Genomic DNA, 18,856 nt, shown 5'->3' with positions numbered 1-18,856 from the left:
ATGAAAGCCCTGAAAGAATGGGAGTGAGACAGACTGGGTGGTTCTTGGCTCAGTAAGAGAGACGAGGGCAGAGAGGGAGGGAGGGGGGCCTTCTTATGAGCTTATGGGAGGACGCGTGTAGAAGCATTCCTCTCATAGTTTTGGGACACCTCTTCAGCCTTAGTCTACGTCAGTTCTTCACAGGGTCGGTCTATAAAAGAGGATTGGGACTCCAAAATAAGAAGAGCAACTACCTGTGAACCCACTGCAAGGTCTGGTTTATGGTAGAGTCCTTAAGATGTGGAAAGTCTGGGTGGTTTTTATCCTCTGCACTGTCACGGTGAGCAAATCTGTTTATTCATACGTTTCCAATTCAACTAGAAGAAAGTTTTATACTGGAAATGTGTCCTGTTTTGTGCTGTTCTTAGGTGTCAGCTTCATGCCCAAAGGACTGCCAGTGTCCCCCTGACACCCCCACATGTGTATCAGGAGTTGGTCTCATGCCGGATGCCTGTGGATGCTGTAAGGTTTGTGCACGGCAGCTCTTTGAAGACTGCAGCAGAACTCAGCCATGTGATCACACAAAGGGACTGGAGTGCAACTTTGGAGGGGGATACGACTCCGCTAAGGGCATCTGTCGAGGTACAAATCCCTTTTTTCTTATCTGTTACCTGCTTATAGGGACTTCACTCGCAGTATGTCTTCATTATTTCAATCTCACCTCTGTGTATTTTCTCGAAAACAGCCAAATCAGATGGAAGAACATGTGAGTACAACAACAAGATTTACCAGAATGGGGAAATCTTCCGTCCAAACTGCAAACACCAGTGCACTTGCATGGATGGTGCAGTGGGATGCGTCTCTCTGTGCCCACGTGAGCTCACCTTGTCCAAACAGGCCTGTGCCAAGCCGAGGCGGGTCAAAGTCCCAGGACAGTGCTGCGAACAGCTCATCTGCCCTGAAGACAAAAAGACAGACAGTTCTGTGGGAAAGAAACACAGGAAGAAGCACAGCAAAGACACAAAGTCTGAGGATGAGCTGACCAATGAGAATGAGTTGGCTGCAGTGTGGAGAGGAGAATCAAAGTCTTTACCCGGTGAGCACTTTTATTCTTTCAGACTGTGAAAGATTTTAAAGGAGTCATGTGTCAATTTCCATTCAGTTTCATCTGAACCTTTTGTTTTCTCTCTGTGCAGCTTTCCAAAGCCACCACACAAGCCGCACAATACCCAGAGGAGTCAATTGTGTATCCCACACCACAGCTTGGTCACCCTGCTCCAAATCCTGCGGCACAGGACTGTCCACAAGGGTGACCAACGTAAACACTCAATGCAAAGTGGTGACAGAGACTCGGATCTGTGAGGTCCGCCCATGCAGCTTTATGAATTTCAACACACTTAAGGTACGTTTCACACTTCAAGGGTCAAATTAGAATAAAAGAATAATACTAGAATCATTTTGTAACATGGGATCTTTACCATAACCTAATCTTTGGGATGTCTTTTCTCTACAGAGAGGTCAGAACTGTAGCCACACAGAAACGTCCAGACGTCCAGTTAGACTCTCCTTTGCGAGCTGCCACAGCTTGAAAAAGTTCCTGCCGAGGTACTGTAGTTCCTGCTCAGATGGGCGATGCTGCAGGCCTCACCTCACCCAGACCTCACCCGTCCACTTCCGATGCAAGAATGGAGTGACTGTCACCAGGATGGTGATGATGATCGAGTCCTGCAAGTGTGACCGGAACTGTTTCGGCAGCAACAAAAAGAAAAGTCACCGCAAAAGGCTTTTGAATGATGTCTACAAACTGAAAATTTGAGGGGGAAAGAAGTGGATGAAGATGGTTTTACCAATTTTAGGGTGCCTGGTGGAATCCTGAATAATGTGTTTTATCATTCTGCTTCATATAACTGGAGCCATGTGATCTGCTTCCTTTGAAGCACAATTCCTCACATTTAAAAAATCTGTTTATTTTTCTAATTAATCCAAATTTTGTTTGTTTCATTTTAATTCAAGTGTACTCCACATATTTAAGCCTCTTTGGACAAGACATCATTGAAATGACTATGGCAGCTAATAAATCAGTCATTACATGTGTCGCCCTATTGGTTTACTGATTAATTTTGTTTATAGTTGATGTTCCAGGTTATAGATAAATTAACCATAAAATACTGTACAATGATATTGTTTTGAACTCAACACGTGGATTTTGACCAGTGACTGAAAATAAACTTCACAGAAACTTGAAATGTCTAATATTTTGTTTTTTTGTGTCAAATTCTCAGCATTTCAACATAATAAAGACACAATAAGTGTCATTTTCTAATAATTCTGGCAGACAAGCCTCGGGTTTTGGGCTTGTAGTAGTGTGAAGCAATGTCGAGGGATCTGTTCTGACGCTGTTTGGTTGGAAATGAGCTGTACTGTCACACCTATGTCTGGCTGACCTGCTTCAGAGAAGCTACACGTCACTGAATCTTTTAAGGAATCAGTTTAATGTAAAGCTCAGAGGCTTCTCCTGATGTTGGACAGATGCTAAAGGCAGGTTATAGGGTACAAGAAGAAGCTTTGAATTCTTGTAAATTAGTGTCACATTATTGATTCTAGACTTTATTCAAATGCATCTTTTAGGAGTTAACTACACAAGGAATTACATAAAAGGTCAAGAGCAAGAGTGAACAGGAAGAAGGAAAAAAAGGGGAAAAAGAGGGGGTGACGCACGCAGAGATGAAATGCTTCAATCCCCTGACAGAGAGCACAATAGAGCTTTGTGTCTGAGAACTTTAGAGGAGCAGAGCTCACCCAGAGGGAGTCTGTCCACATCAGAGTCTGGACGCAGGTCTGGACTTATAGGAGACTTTATTATTGTAGATTCAGAGAGAGACCACAAAGAAACAGCCACAGAACAAAAAGTACAGCATTTGAAATCATGCTGCAGCAGATACCTGCACTCTCTTTTATAAAGCTTTAATCAGAAAAGTACAAGAGCAAAACAGCAGCAGAGCTTAAAGTGGTTTGGAAATCTCCCAGAGGAGCATGTAATTCATTTATTATGTTTACAACCCTGCAGGCTTTAGCTCAACAATTGGTCTGCAGCATCACTGATCTCAGTCCAGCTGAAAAATCAGAACATAAACACATTAAATAATCAAAGGTTTTCTATCACAACAGAAACAGACATCATAGGTCTGAGCACCCACAGGACGTCAGTGACATTAAGATCCTGAGAAAATCGTTTTCATATCTAATTTCCCATCTCCAGCATCACGCACTGTGAAACAATTATCACGACACAAAGCAGAGCTGAATTATTTCACAAAAAATGCCACAAAAGTGTATTCTACCTGTTTGATTTGACATATGCAAGGACAAAATTTGTAAGCACTACTGCTGTTGTGTTACAGTTAGTTCAGCTGTGAGTGTGCAGTTTCAAATGATCAGAAGTGGCACCAGTCACCTTCAAAATTGTAGACCAACTTAGTATTCTTTCTAAGACCTCTAAGGTTAACAACATGACTAATAAAAGAGCTCCACCTAGTGGGACATTGTATTCTGATGCTGGGGGACGCTTGCTCTACTTCTTGGGCTTATTAAATGGTTATGAAACACCAGAAATGAACATTAAATTGTTTTTAAAAATACTCGTAGCCCAGGAAAACATCTCCAGATACTTTTGACTAGCAGTTTCAAAACAAAAGTCTCTAATTTAGATCTTTTTTAATGCAATAAAAAGCAGATTATACTTATATTTAATTGCACAGATTACTAGTGTTTTATTGATATGATAAGAGGGGCTTTAAGTTATGGCTTCCTAAGTCACACAAAGTATGTAAATGATTCCACAGACTGTCAAAATCAGAAACCTGGCTGTACTCAACAAACCAAGTTAAAATTTCCCTGCTCAAAATGTGTGACGCTGCTTTATGTGTCTCATGGGAAAAATTCCCCACGGCACCAATATCCAGTCACATGAGTGAAAAATGGTCATCAGAACCACTTGCACAATGTCAGACTTCCTGAAGCCTCTTAATCCTCAGTGAACTGCAGAGCAGCACAGGAGATATCCAATTACAGAGAAAAACCATCCCATGCTCTCTAAGATTCTACCTCCTTTCTTTAAAATTAGGATTCAACAGCAATTCATAAATAAATAAAATAAATAAATAAACTAAAATAAAGGCACATACACCTGTCATCACTTAAGAAAATATGATGATCCAAAAGTTGTGGTCTGCAGCCCCTCGTCAAACATTGTTGTGTATGAGTTCTTCAGGAAGTCCACATAGTTCTGGATGCTCTGTTTGTGGCTCTCTGATTGGTCGAGGCTGTGCTGCAGGTCCTTCAGACGCACCTCAAACTGTTTCTCCGCCTAAAGATAAAGATACAGATGAAAAGATACAAACTTATCATCCAGCTATTTGAGTCTGATCCGTGGCATCAACAACAGCTGCAGACTTACAGTGATCTTTTTCTGGCGAAGAAGCCGCAGCTCATTATCCCTTCTGCTCTTTTCAGCTTCCAGCTCCAGTATTTTGGTCTGAAGAGCCTCTTCTCTGGAAACAGCTTGGTATTTGACTTTATTAACCTGGACAAGAGGAAAAGTAAAACCCATCAGTTTATCAGTACAAACTGAAAACACAAAGAGTCACTGGAAACAGAGTGCCAAAAGCGGTTTAGAAACTTTATTTTGCAGAAATATCACAGCTTAAATACAAATAAGACCTCTAAGAGTGTGCATAGTTACAATTTATTGTTATGTATCTTTCTCTGCTGGTGTGTTGCCTCACCTGTTGTCTGACGTCTGATAAAGCTGCCTCCAGCTGCCGACTGAGGGCCTGACTCTCTGACGTGCGCTGATCCAGCTGACGGTTACTGTAGCTGAGAGCCTCCTCCTGAGCTGCCAGTCTGCGGACCAGCTCCAGGTTCTCCTGCTGCAGCTTCTCCATCTTCCTGTGGACTCATTTTAAAACCCTAAGTTTGAGACTGTTTTAAAAACAGAAACCTGACACTAGTTTAAGAGGAAGCCTTACTTTTGGACTGAGCTGACGGTCTCCTGAAGTTGTAAATTGGCTTCATGAATGGAGTCCTTCATTTCAACAGATGATGACAGCAGTTTTGTCTGACTTTCCATCTGTTTTTGTGAAAAGTGATAAATTCAGAATCACCTGAATTTAAAGTGAGCAGAGAAAAACAGATTCCAAATCACACGCAAAACTAGAGATTAAAAGTCCAAACAAGGTTTTTTAGACCAATCTTGCAAACACAAAGCTGACAGAACATCAACATTGATGCAAACATGTTGATGATGGAAAAGGGACTCTCACAGCACAAAACACAAATATGAATGGGTCCGTATGTTAGAATGGTTTCAACCTCATCTCACTGCAGGACCAGGATCACAACAACAGACACATCACATGACACTACTGTGATCAGGTGTAGGATAAATGTTGACTCTTGGACATTCTCGGACTCCTCACATCGCACACCTTAACCTGCAGTTGCCTAACGGACTCTGACTTTTCTGAGCACTTCCTTTCCGAGCGTCGCAGGCTCTCCTGGCACTCGAAGAGACTCTGCTCAGCTGAGCTCAGTAACTCAGGAAAGGACTTGAGCTCCTCCACACGCCTCTGCAGTTCCTGCCTCACCTGGGCTCCACAGGGCAGCAGACGTGTGGGGGGAATACATAAAATATGAGGCCAGACATTTGTCACATCTTTAAAACAGATGTGTTGAGTGTACAGACGGTTTATCTTTATAACTCCTGTTAGTTATCAAAATATATTTGAATCAGGAGGATATTACCTTCTCAACCTCTGTATCTTTTCCATCTAGAGTTTCCTCTGTCTCTCGTAAAAGATTTGCATATTTCATCCTTAGATCCTCGACTTCAGCTTGAAGCTCAGCAGCCTGGAAAACACAAAACAGTAAACCAAAACCTGCTGTGTCCTTCATTAACAAGTGTGTATGACTACTCAGTATCAAACATGATCATTCATATCGTATCATATGTCCAATGTTCAGCTGTTTTTGGAAATCAGATTATTGGTACACCAGAACTTTTTGCTGATTGCAGAAGTTTTTGTTGACAGAGAAACCCCAATCTCCCTGTATGAGCTCTAAAAAGTGTGAAGGAGCAGAATCAAACCTGAAGTTGGCACTTTTCAGCTTGATGTTTCCTCTCCTCAGACAAAATCTTCTCCTCTATCAGCGCCGACTCAAAATCAGCCAGCTGCTGCTCCAACTGAGCGATTGATGCCTGCAATCACACCAACGTGAGAATCGTTTCCCAAATCACAGAGACTGTTTCAGACTTCCTTCTGATGAATCAACAAATGAGGATGGATGTTTATTTGTTTGCTGCCTGCGGATTAATGACCGGCTGAATGAGCAATTATGAACAACATATTCACGTAGCGAGGTTTCACAGTAATGATTCCCTCAGGGATGCTGTTTGACATCTGGTACCTTGAGTGTTGCATTATTGACGCTGAGCTCTCCGTTTTCAGCACTGAGTTTTTCAACCCGCTGCATCACTTTGTCATTGGCTGCGCTCAGCTCATCCTTCTCTTTCTGCTGCCTTGCTGTCAGGTCTGCAATTTGGCTTAATGGATAAGACACATTTAAAACTCATTAGCAAAAAAGTGAATTCCACTTTTCTACTTTTTGTTGTAAGTAAGAAATGACCAACCTTTTTAGCAACTCTGTATGAGCTAAAAGTTTGTTTTTCTCATCTGTCATCTGCTCCTTTTGTGTCCTCCTGGAGTCTCTTTCTGAGCGGGCATTGGCCAGCTCAGCATCCTGTAAACACAACAATACAAAAAAAGGAAAAATTCAAAGCAAGATCTTAAGACACCTTTTGTTGGAACCAAATCTGACCTCTTACCTTTTCTCTCAGCTGTGCATAGCATTTCTCAATAGCAGCTTCAAATCTCTCAGCTCTCAGTTTCTGTGCCCTTGTAGCTTTTTTAAGACATTCCTTGTCTTGTGCTGCCTTATTAGTGAGTGATGTGATGGAGCCTTTCAAATCATCAATCTCCATCTTCTGCTGCATCAGGGTTCTCTCCAAAGTCTAAAAAAACACAAGCAAAGCACAAATAAAGTCCAGTTTATTAAAAGTTTGCCCGAAAATTGCTCCTAAGTAAGTAGAAAGTAGATTATCAAGGCATTTTTACCCGTAGTTGCACAGTCAGACGATTATTCTCAGCTTCCTTGTTGCGCAGCTGCCCCTGCAGGTGAGCACGAGTTGCCTCCACAGACTTGGTAATGTGAACGGCGCTCTTTATGTTCTCCTGTTAAATGCATTATAGATACATTCTTTCAAATGCTGTCTTATGATTCTGAAAGACAGACATGAAATCTTCTTCTGTGCTTACCTGCTCCTCTCTCCGCTGAGTCATCAGTTTCTCGACTTTTGTCTCTGATTCGATCAAATCTCTTTTTAAATTCTTTAGCAAGAAACAAGCACCAGTGATCAGTACACCATATGAGACTTAATTTAATTTTTTTTGGCTGAATATCAATTCAGAGCACTACAACCTAAGTACAGATCTTAAATCCAGTTATTACCTGTAGTTCAACACTCACCTCATTTTCACTCTCAGCCTGTGAGATCTTCTTCAATAAAGTGTCTATTTGGTGGTCAGCATTAGGTCGCTGAACCTGCGTAAAAAAGACATTGTTCATCGAATAGAAATTATGGACAGCTTTAGGTAAGAAAAAGAAGGATTCTTACCAACCTCTGCATCTTGGAGATGTTTAAGTTTCTGTCGCACAGACTTATTTATTCTTCTAAAGTCCTCCAGCTTCTCCAGCAAAATTCTTCTCTGTTGAGTAATTCTGCGCTTGTCGAAGGAGGACTGTTTTGAAACCTTTATTCAATAAAAATTAAAGTCAAACTTGTCCTCAATTAATGCAAAAATTAATCCAAATGTTTGTTTGAAAATAACACAATACATGAAAACACCCAAAATATGAAAATAAAATAAAACCTACAGCATAATCATCTTCCATGGCATCTCTGAAAGACACAAGTTGTATGGCAGCAGAGTTGGCAGCTGCTTCTGCATCTGTTAATATTTTTAGGAGACTGTTTTTTCCATCCATGTTAAGGTCTTCATTGCTGAATGAATAAATAATACAGAAAAAAATAATTAAAACAGGAAGAAAACAGTTAGGCTGTAAGTCTGATGCTTATACATCAAAGGGTCTCTCACCAGATGATGTCAGCCTCTGAGGCTCTTGTTTGGACACAACTGCGGGCTCTGGTCCTGCTCCCTGGCTCCTGGGAGGTAGCAAGATCAGCACAGCTCAGAGCAACATCTCCCCTTTCAGAGCCGAAACCAAGAGGAGGGCTCTGGAGTTCATCCTCTGGAGACATACCCACTCCTGATGAAAGCAACATACAGATAAGAGGAAGGAGTGAGGTCGCAGTAGGCTTAAACAACCCATAACTTATGTGTAACATTTTCTGTTGATCATTATTGAATAAGAAAGACAAAGTTGCCATGCAAGCTATGTGACCTTACTCCATAGCAACACAAATGACACTATAAAGACAAGTGGAGGTTAAGCTTCGTTACGCTTACGAAAGTCAGCACTTACTAACTCTCCAAGAAAAAACAGGCGACTGTACTTTTGGGTTATCGGAGCTTAAATAAGCAATCCGGGGTCGAAAATGCCATTTAATATGAAAAACCCTACTCACACTTTCGGATTGTCGGTTGGCGAGCAACGCCACTCAAAACTGAAGAGCCCCCTCTTAGCGGATCACCACGATTGGTCAACACCGCGATTGCGTAATGACGTCAAACTTTTTCCCAAGCGCTCATTCGTTCACTGATAAAAAAGGAGGCGGGAAATATTTGATAAAACTCGAGAAGAACCAATCAACACAGGGAAACATAAAGGCGTGGTTGAAACCATAGAAACAAAACGGAAGTTTACTGCCAAGGTATCTGGGACTCCTCATATCGTAGGAGTTACCAAGATTATTAACAGATTATACACAGTGAGAAATCCGCGAAAATCCAAACCCAGCATTGGATCTTCTAGACATACATTATTCGTTTCTTAATTTGTTTGGTGGTGCCTCTTGAATCGTTTTAAAGCGAAGTTAGCTGCAAAGCTAACTCAGCTAGTGCACGTCTGCTTTCGAGCAGAGATGTTCAAAGCAAAAATACTCCTCATTGGTCCCAATGAGGTAAGTAAATGCACAATTTACATGCATTGTGTCATCGCACTCTGGAATAAAATAGGCAGAATCGTTGGTCCTAGGTAGAATCGTACTATCTGTTATATGCTAAATACATTTGCAATTTCATTGCACTTGTTGCAATGACAAATAAAGTTCTATTCTATGCTGCAGCTCAGAGCCCTTTTACAGTGGTTAGTAAACTAACCCCATATTTTGCCCATCATTTCTATGATCTAAAAGATGTTGTCAAGCATCCTGAAAATGTCTTTATCCCAAACGGTAACAATTTAACATTTTAACTGCTATGATTAAGACAGTTGTCCATCTTTTTTTAGAGTGGGAAAACAGTTCTTGCAAATTTCATCGCGAAGGCATCGGAATATTCAGGGGGTGAATACAGTCCGACCCAAGGTGTGAGGTACATATCCTGTAACTGGTTTTACTTTTTCCATATGGTACAGACACTTTACTTAAAAAAAAAACCTATTTGAATAATGGACTATGTTTTAACACCTAACATTTTCTTTCAAAAGGATACTGGAATTTGAATCTCAATCTGAAGGCAGTGGAGATAATGGGCCTTGGGATGTTGAACTGTGGGATTGTTCAGGAGACTTCAAGTAAGATCATTAGAGTAGAGAGGTAGAGTAGTAGGGGCCTACACACTGTATTGCTTTTTTGATTTTGTATCAATATTTATCTCATTTTTGTTTATGAGGGTGGTAACCACTGGACAACTATCATTATGGTAACTAATTTGTTGCCCATGACAAAATCACAGTATGATTCTGCAACAGTCAATGAGAAGCAAAGCAACCATGATACATCAAGATATCTGAATAGCTGAAAAAGAAACTTTGCCCCTGAAAGGTTAAGTTCAAGATTAATGTCACTGTCATTGCAGCTAGTGGTGTCAAATTGAAAGAGTATTGTTATTTCTAAACCATAACACTGACTCTGTAATAGAAAACAATTTTCCGGTCCATTTGTTGTTCCAGGATACAGATTTAAATTCTCTTCACAGATTTGAATCCTGCTGGCCAGCACTAATGAAGGACTCCAGTGGTGTTGTGATCGTTTTTAATCCAGATGTTCCAAGTCACCTCAAGGAAATAGAAACGTGGCATTCGATGTTCATTTCTTCTCAAGGTTTGCAAGACAACCAGTGTCTCCTCATCGCTCACCATAAACCCGGCAGCGAAGTAGAAGACAGACGCCTTCCTTTAGGTATTTCTGTAGCCCACTCAAAACTATTACATAAGTTATTATCATCAGGCTAACTTGTCCTTTCCTTTTAATGCAGCTTCACACTTGAGCAGACTGCCGCTTATACACTCCAACCTGGATGACGAACCAGAGGACGTGAAGCTAGCGTTCTGCAGATACTTGGGAAATGTTGTGAATGCAATGTCAGAAAGTCGAGAGCGAGAGGAGATGTCCATCATTACATAACAGCAGTGGTATTCATGAATCATTTCTAAAGTACCTGAACTTTTCTGTCACTCAGCCTTGCATGAAAACCACCAAAGTCTTTTCCAAACTTTTCTACAGTAAGCTGGGTATATTCTGACAGTTCCCTAAAGTAGACCTGATTTGTTGTGTTTTCTTTTTGTGTCTAAATAAAACATGAACTCACTCTGGAAATGAAGACCCTAGAGACAATGTATTTGTTTTATTACAGACATTTATTCTTCTTAGTGCAAGTTGTTGAGAATGTGACATTCGGAAGTGCAGGAGAAAGAACAGCTCAACATTCAGACATCATATCCAATTAGCCCTCCTTTGCCAATGCACTCGCCGATGTAGAACCACATCAGAATCTCAGTTGTCACCAGTCCATTTCTCAAGGCATCCTGCAAAGTAAAACCAGGAAAAACACGATTGTGCATAAGAAATAAGCTTTAATACAAACAACTCATGGTCTACTCTGGCTATACAAACTTCACGCAGTGTGCTACCTTTGATGTGAACAAAGTCTGTGTGACGGTTAATATTTAACATTGCCTCTGCACATATATTTTTTTGCTTGACGTGAGATTCTGTTCCACTTATTTTACAGTTAACTGAGATGGCATATAATGACAGTTTGCTGCTGTTGAGGTAAATTATCAAATGCACTGTGTGTTTCTGTCATCAGCAATTTGTTATACTCTTACATTTAGGGATACACTCTGATATAAAAGAAAAACTCAAAACTTTAATCACTTCTTGCTGAAAAAAACTACGGTATACACAAACTATTCAGTATAATATTAAAAAATTAAAATACATTGCCATTAAGTAAGTTGACACTGTGCTCCTGTGTTACATCAGATAAATACATTTATCAATTTGAAGTTGCAACTTAAAGATTGAACATTCATTGGCTTAAAATGTATCTTTAAATAGGGTGTTATGTTATTCTAACAACAGTTTGAAAACATTTTTTTTTTACTTTGTCTATAAATAATAATAATGATATCTAATTGAGATAAGCATAATGTAATGAAAAAATAACCAAGACCAACAGATGCTTCTTTGCATTACTTATGACTAGATTATTTTCAAACCCTAACACTTTTTAGACACTACTGGAGTACAATTGTGCAAAAACATGTTGAAATGGGATTTTCCAGAGACCAGACTGATTGGGTTTACTGATTTGAGCAGGTGAAGTTTTATTAATCAGAAACATTTAAGAGGTGTAAACATTGTTAATGCTTTAACATACATCAAATAAACGACACGTCTTCATAAAGTTGTAGGTACCCACCTTTACAGTTGTCTGTCCAAGACGTCCGGCCTGATAGCTCGCATAAAGGCCCTTTGCTGCCTCTATGGCTTTGGGGATCTCAGCAGGTGAGGGAGGGACCAGTTCCACGCGGGCATAGTGCCAGAAGGTAGCGAGTCTGGGTTTTGAGTATGTGACAGCGGCTGCAAGGGGCACAAACATGTATTTCAGACAAACAGTGGAAGCTAGGAGGCTGTCAGATTTAAAACGTAATAGTTTCGTCCCTGAAGATGAACTGCTGAACTAAAATACCTAATTTTCACCATCCTGGCAAAGACCACCTGTATTGGTGGTTGAAACATTGACACCTGAGCTGCCTTTACCTTACCAGAGGTCACACTGCTGCGGCTAAAAAGCTACTACAACTCGGCCTACCAAGTGAGCACTGGACAGTTGGTCCCTTTGCATCAGTTCATGACGGTTCCGAAAAACAAAAGGGAGAAAACTTACCACCCACCAAAGTCGGAACTTTGGCAACGAGTTTCTGGACAGCCTGTGCCATGTTACCGTTTACCCAGGGTAAAACAGAGGGGAAGAAGGAAAAAGTGACGTAACGAGATATCCGGATTGATGATTTCAAAATAAAGACCGTTTAAGGCGACGTGCACAGTACCCAGATACGTAACCGTCTATTTGCCAAGGCAATCTCATCTCAAACCCATAGACTGCATTAAACATTGATATATACCGCCCAATGTGATTTAAAAAGGAAAAGAGAACAAAGACAGATGATTATATCAATGTGTGACAGAAGTCGTATAAATATAAGTTGAACTAAAATCATTTCTATAAAATCAAGATAAGAGCTAATGTGTACCCTGATTCCAGTGAAAACAAAATTAACTGAAACGAAAGAAAATAAAATAGAACCAACATTAACTAAATTATTTAAGATAATAATAAGAAAAATGATTAAAACGAATTGAAATAACATATAGTAAAATGAATGAATTAAAATGAAAAAGTATAAAAAATATGGCAAAAGGTGAAAGCTTGCTGTTCTGATGTCCAGTGGCAAAGAATTCCAGAGTTTTGGATAAATAGACAAAAAAAAAAATAAAAAAAATAAAAAAAAAAATTAAAAAAAAAAAATTGACCGAGTAAATAAAATATCTCAATCTGTGTCCCATTAGTGGAAAATTGACTGCTCCTGTTAATAATCTGAAAGTGAAAGACAAAATGGATTTGCCCTACCGAGTTTTATTCAGAAAATTATAGAGAAGCAAACTTTATTTTTGTTGGGCAAGTTAAAGAAAGAAGCAACTCACTGCAAAGTGATTAAACTAAAAGTAAAAACAAAAACAAACATATAAAAATGTATTTCAGTAGGTTAAAGTATAATCTCAACAAAAGTGCAATGTTTTGTCACTGGTTGTTACTGTTTAAGATGTGCAGAGGTCAGTAAAATGTGTTTTATTTAAATTGCAGGAAACATTAGTAGCAGTAATTGGTAACTTCTAAGTAAAAGAAGCATATTAACGGTCACATTAATAAAGTTACTAAAGGTATGACATCCTCCAAAATAATGTGTGAATAAAGTTCCTCAGACTGGCTGTAAAAGAAACTATTCATGTGTATGTGCACTGAAAAAGTGGCAGAAAAAAGGAAATAAAGTTGTGTACTTTGTGGTCATGACACAGATGACTCAGTTGTTAATCACTCTCCTCTGACTCACCCTGCAGCCCACATTTAACTTAAAACTGATGCAGAACAAGAGTGCAGGTTTGAACATATTTCACTGGGCAACTAATGATGGACTTATGGTGCTGTCTGTTTGAACCACAGTTAATAAGTTTTGCACTTTTACCGTATAGTTATATTTTACCCCCGAACTAAAGAGGACATCCCAAAATTTGATTGCAACTTTGCAGAGATGAGATTGTAGAAAGACTTCTGAAGAAGTCTGTGATATTTTGTGAATGTGCTTTCATTCCATTTTTATGTGGAGTACAAAGCTGGAAAACTACCAAAAGCAGCAGCAGTAGGCGCATTTTGAAATCTAATTTTCAATGTATTAATCACTAGAGGGAGCTCTCTAATAGGTTATTGTACCAGTGGCAGAGGAAGAAACTTTGTGCTGCTGGTACTAACTTCTAGAAATGCCTGTGCTCACTCACTGCTGTTCAGTGGTGGAAAGTTTTGTCAAAGTCTTTAAGGGAGTGATTATTTATTTATTTATTTATTTATTTATTTATTTATTTATTTATTTATTGTAGTTTTTTTTTTTTTTTTTTTTACGTTGTTTCACTTTTAAAATGACTCACCTACTTCTTTAATCAATCTTTGTCATTGTATACAGTGAAATCCATGAACAATATCACAGAATTTAAGAGAAAATTAACTATCATCTCATGAGTAAGACAAGTTGTTCTAATACTAATGTAGCTCTCAGTGTTATTTAGATGTCACAGCATCTTATTTCCAGTGTAACTCATTTTGTTCAAGTTTTCAAAAGTATCATAAATGTCAGCCTGAATAAAATGGAAATGTCATTTAAAGGAAGTGTCATTTAACGGCATTAGATGTCTCGTCTAAAGTGGCTATGCAAATGTCACCTTGGATTTCAGTCAGAGTTTTGGTGACAGCTGTTCAAAGCATTCAGCATTCATGAAAAGAGAAAAGTTTGATACCGTCAGAAAGTGTTGGAAAATACAGAGCTGAGTGCTAAAATGTTACCCAGCAGGTCTGTTTTTCATTTATTGGTTTACTGCCAGTTGAGTTTGTAACATTGTTATTTTTCTGCTAGCATGAAGCTAGAAGGCAGTTAGCTTGACTAAACTTTGCATAAAAGCTTGAAACTGCTAGTTTAGCTACAAGGAAAGAACCATCTGGAAGATTTTGAAGTCACAGAATCCAGCTGAGACGGGATAACTTCTGGTGTTGAAAATATTTCAAATCATTTTGTTGCTGTTCATTAGACCAGGTAGCTAGCTGTCCCTTAAGGTCTGGTAACACTTAGCTTTAGCTTTGTTGTCAAGCAGTTTTTGAACTCGAGTAGCCTAGTGTCATGGTGCTTTTGTAAGCTGCGTTACAGCATCTTCATTTTGTCTCATGTAACTGCACAAGTGCAGGCATACATAAATTTAATTGATTTAAACCAACTGTTTTAGACAATTTTAAAGATGAACAAATAGCAGAAGTGCACCCAAAAGAATAGCAGTGAATCCTTTTAGAAGGAGGAGTAGTCTGCTAGCTAGCTGACATTAAAGACTTAAAATGTTTTGAAATGCTTTTCATGTTTTATCAACAATACTGAGAACATAAGAAGTTCTTGTATTGATAGAGTCTCATCCTGTGTAACTCTTGGCAGAAAGAACATTATCATAAATCTTAAAATGAATCTGATGAAGTTAAGTATGGATGTAAGGACTTACTCAGCTGTCAAATTTAATCAGCTACCCCTTAAAAAATAGCTTACAGGAAATTAACTTAATTTCTCTAGTGACTGAGTAAGATAAGAAATTCATTCTGAGAATCATTCGAGAAAAGTCAAAAACTCTGTGCCCTTCATAATTTTTCTGTGTCCCTCCAGCGCCGCTCTTCATTTAATAATGATGAATTAGTTCCACAGAATGAGGCAGACAGACTGTGTGAGTCATACAGACAAAGATGGACAGAAATGTAGACAGGAAGGCAAAGACAGAGGGCTGCAGCAAGTGAGCAAATCCTTCCTTTCATGGCCTTAAACAGCTAGAACATGCAGATGAGATTAAAACAAATGACATCAATACCTCAGCCTTGGCAATCAGCGCAGACTAACATAGAAAAGCGTCACAGAGCGGTAATCTGTCTTAGCCCTTCAGGGTATGAAGGCAGATAAGGACGTCATCCAGCTTTTTGTGTATATCTGTGGGGAAGTGTCAAGCTGATTGCCAAAACTGAGGTTAAAAAGTCATTTGCTTTAATCCCACATGCAACTATCTCATAATAATACACCAAACAGATTTAATTGCAGCCTTCATCCTAATGATCTGTTTTATCCTTATTGGTATTTTCATTCTGTTTCTGCTCTCTGGCCCTGTTCAGATCTTCAATCCACATACCCAGGCGGCTTGTTGATAACCCAACAGCCCACAGGTCACAAGTTAAATCAATCTAAAGCATTCTATGATTAGATTTTGTCCCCCTGTCTGCGCATTTTATCTGCAGGAATCTTTTGCTCAAACAAGCAGTGAAGATGATTGTCATGGTTATTAGCATATTGGAAACTGCTGTGGAACTTCAAATGAAGAAGAGTTCAAAACAAGGCTGAAGAAGAGAGGAAGCAGTCTCACATGTAAGGTAAGCTTAACACCTCCACAGCCCCTGCCATTTTCAACAAAAGTAGTTATTAAACTCTAGTTTTAAAATTGATCCAACTTCGATTAATATATACCAAACCGAAACTAATCATAGTTTTAATTTTTATAGCATAGTATGATGACAAAGGTAGTAAAAGTCTGACTGAATATGTGGAATGAATCAAATACTTTATTTTCAGTTACTCTAATCAAACTACGGAAAACAGCCAAACACACAACTAGACAAACAACCAAAAGGACAATGCTATGAGCACAAATTACTAACTCCAGCCATCAGAACTTGTATCATGAGCAAGGTGGAGACATCATGATGCCAGACAGGAAATAATGAAGAGGGTGTTGAAGAGAAGGACTGTCTGACTGAGCTTCACTCATACCACAATTTATCATTCTGAGCTGACAGAAAGCCACTTCCGTTTTGTGATGTGTGCATCAAGCTAATGTTAACCACAGCTTTCAGACAGCTGCTGGTTGGCCGATGTTCACTGATGCTGTTTCCATCACACTGTATGATTGATATACAATATGTCATAATATGGAGTTTGATCTTAGCTCAAGTATATTATTCATTTGTTCATTTGTTAAAGAGACAATTAACATTTCAGCGCAGCATCCAGGAAAGTATGCTAGAGTTAGCCGTCAGGCTAATTTTAAAGTCAGATTCCATCAATGCCTTTTTAGTTGTATAGCATGACTGTATTTGTCAATGCTACATAGAAAAGGTTCAGCTATACACAAACAGCCCCCGTAGCTCCCTTGTACATGAGCCTGTACTATCAAATGTTGAATTTCAACTCATAATTTGGGTCACTTGCAACCACAACAGACTAGATTTACATGGAAAACCTCTAAAATAAAAACCTTCCCAGCTTGCCAAGCACTAAACACCTTATGTGTACTAGCTGAAGAGAGTTACACTAAAAGGCAGATATTACCTCAGGATCAGGTTGTTGGCAAAGCTAACCCAAAGGAGAGCCAGTGTTAGACCTTTATTAATTTAGTGCTGACCCTAAACTAATGCTTAAGAAGCTAATTAGCTTGCCACTTGAACCCTGGATAATGATGATACTGTTTGCTAATCTGTCTAAGCTGTCTATTAGGACATCGGCAATATTTGGATATCTATGCAAATTTATTCATTACTAACAATTTCTTGTTACACGTGGATGCTCAAGGTGCTCAAGTGTGTTAGCAGTAACGTGAATGTAATGTTGACACACACACATACGAGTGCTAACCTTGGGGCTTTATAAGTCTGATTTAACAGATTGATCTTGGTTTCATCCCTCTTTTGTAGAAAGAAGCAGGGGAAATTCAGGTCACTCCACAGGGTATGTAGTTTCATTTACTTTGTAGCTCAGCAGGGAGGAAGATCCACAGAGTAACATCATTACTCGGCTGATGAGAGTAGATTGTTGTTTGATTATTACATCCCTTTCTGTGGAAAGACTTCAGGCAGACAGTGCTTTGAGGACTGATGTCCCTGTGATCTTGACTACACATAAGGGGATGATTGTGTTTTATTACCAACACGGTTGTTACTCAAAAAAATCAGGCATTACAGTTCTTGAACTCTGTGGATGAAACAAAGCAGAGCATGTTGGTGTACTACTTTAATAACAGCATAATTGCTAACATGCTAACAATAAGAAAGCACTCAGGATAACCATAGCTCCATCAAGACTCTTTTTACCCTTTTTATCTTAGTTTTCTAGGACGCATCTCTTGCCATGGTTTGCACCATCACCCAAATTGTCTATCCCAGTAGTTTTCCACCCGCCCCTCCCCTCTGACCCACTCTGTCTGTAGGCCACTCCCAGATAATCAGCCCACTCAGCTCACCTGTGCACAAACAACTCCTCTCCATCTCCAATCAAGCCAGTATTTAAGCCTCTTCTCCTCAATCACCCACTTTCTGATTGTCCTTTTCAGCTGTACAGCTGACTCACTGGGTCTAATTTTTGAATTGATACCCTTACCTGAAGTCTTTCCCCCATTATGAATCTACCCAAGCAGTCCTGGTTCGCGCAACAACACCAATGTGTGAGTTTTCTTGACTACTTACTTGTGCTTACCTGTAGCTGCGAGAGTGATTGTTTTCCAAACTGCCTACCATCTACAGCATTTTATACCAATCAGTCCACAGCAAAACACAGTCTTGTGTTGTTTCTTCAAAGATAATATGAACACTTGGAATGTAGATACGCAGAATGAGAACTTACTAAAAATGTCAGAAACTAATTTGAGAATATTCCATCTGAAAACAAAGGGGAGTCCTCCTAATCTATACTACAGCCAGTCAGAAGGGGGAGCTCTAAATCTTTGGCTTCATAGTTGAAGAGCACTTTTAGTGTCAATTCAAATATAAAGTTTGCAGGCATTTCTGTCATGCTGTGATCCACAAAATGTGTGTTCTTGTTAGTACTTCATGGCTAACATAAAATGTTTTATTTTTCAAAGGTGTTGTACCTGTAAAGTTAATGGAAATGAAGCAGCAGATTTCTTACACAACACACTCCTTCCTTCTGCAGTCAATTCCTTTTGACTTGAGTGTCAGACAGCTTACCCTTTTCAAGCATCTTTTTGCCTTTTGAAGATAAGAATTATTTTATC

The 18,856-nt window shown here is 39.3% G+C and overlaps 4 protein-coding genes and 1 long non-coding RNA gene across 7 annotated transcripts in view; 3 read left to right on the top strand and 2 right to left on the bottom strand.

Moving 5' to 3' along the window:
• Positions 1-139: 139 nt before the first annotated feature.
• On the top strand, positions 140-2,064 carry LOC141804546 (CCN family member 1-like). Its single transcript, XM_074689018.1, has 5 exons — positions 140-319; positions 408-621; positions 725-1,075; positions 1,176-1,381; positions 1,493-2,064. Exons 1-5 carry the CDS (start codon positions 278-280, stop codon positions 1,793-1,795), a joined length of 1,116 nt encoding a protein of 371 aa, XP_074545119.1. The 5' UTR covers positions 140-277; the 3' UTR covers positions 1,796-2,064.
• Positions 2,065-2,824: 760 nt separating this feature from the next.
• LOC141803818 (outer dense fiber protein 2-like) lies at positions 2,825-8,760 on the bottom strand. 3 transcript variants are annotated; one of them, XM_074687831.1, is made up of 17 exons: positions 8,684-8,760; positions 8,193-8,364; positions 7,972-8,098; positions 7,716-7,847; positions 7,564-7,638; positions 7,353-7,424; positions 7,152-7,268; positions 6,863-7,048; positions 6,668-6,777; positions 6,445-6,580; positions 6,125-6,235; positions 5,782-5,886; positions 5,466-5,624; positions 5,007-5,107; positions 4,764-4,926; positions 4,436-4,561; positions 2,825-4,345 (listed from the first exon to the last, which is right to left on the bottom strand). In XM_074687831.1, the coding sequence occupies exons 2-17, from the start codon at positions 8,354-8,356 to the stop codon at positions 4,172-4,174; spliced, it is 2,058 nt and encodes a 685-aa protein (XP_074543932.1). In that variant the 5' UTR covers positions 8,357-8,364; positions 8,684-8,760; the 3' UTR covers positions 2,825-4,171. The 3 variants fall into 3 exon arrangements, with proteins under 3 accessions (XP_074543932.1, XP_074543933.1, XP_074543934.1); XM_074687832.1 differs by having other exon boundaries at positions 8,581-8,699; XM_074687833.1 differs by lacking the exon at positions 5,466-5,624.
• A 130-nt stretch (positions 8,761-8,890) lies between these two features.
• On the top strand, positions 8,891-10,833 carry ift22 (intraflagellar transport 22 homolog (Chlamydomonas)). The gene is made up of 5 exons (XM_074688310.1): positions 8,891-9,178; positions 9,508-9,590; positions 9,706-9,792; positions 10,197-10,399; positions 10,476-10,833. Exons 1-5 carry the CDS (start codon positions 9,140-9,142, stop codon positions 10,622-10,624), a joined length of 561 nt encoding a protein of 186 aa, XP_074544411.1. The 5' UTR covers positions 8,891-9,139; the 3' UTR covers positions 10,625-10,833.
• A 9-nt stretch (positions 10,834-10,842) lies between these two features.
• On the bottom strand, positions 10,843-12,552 carry LOC141804065 (ATP synthase F(0) complex subunit g, mitochondrial-like). The gene is made up of 3 exons (XM_074688311.1): positions 12,393-12,552; positions 11,925-12,085; positions 10,843-11,025 (listed from the first exon to the last, which is right to left on the bottom strand). Exons 1-3 carry the CDS (start codon positions 12,442-12,444, stop codon positions 10,927-10,929), a joined length of 312 nt encoding a protein of 103 aa, XP_074544412.1. The 5' UTR covers positions 12,445-12,552; the 3' UTR covers positions 10,843-10,926.
• A 5,566-nt stretch (positions 12,553-18,118) lies between these two features.
• LOC141804066 (uncharacterized) overlaps positions 18,119-18,856 on the top strand; it is a 47,685-nt gene continuing 46,947 nt past the window's right edge. Inside the window, exon 1 of the long non-coding RNA XR_012599628.1 lies at positions 18,119-18,286. This is a non-coding gene — a long non-coding RNA (uncharacterized LOC141804066). The remainder of the gene's footprint in view (positions 18,287-18,856) is intronic.

The sequence above is a fragment of the Halichoeres trimaculatus genome, unplaced genomic scaffold, assembly GCF_033239565.1.
Source record: "Halichoeres trimaculatus isolate MK-OKI-2021-1 unplaced genomic scaffold, fHalTri1.1 fHalTri1_scaffold_15, whole genome shotgun sequence".
NCBI classification, from domain to species: Eukaryota; Metazoa; Chordata; class Actinopteri; order Labriformes; family Labridae; genus Halichoeres; species Halichoeres trimaculatus.
This window is presented reverse-complemented; position numbering and strand designations above follow the sequence as displayed.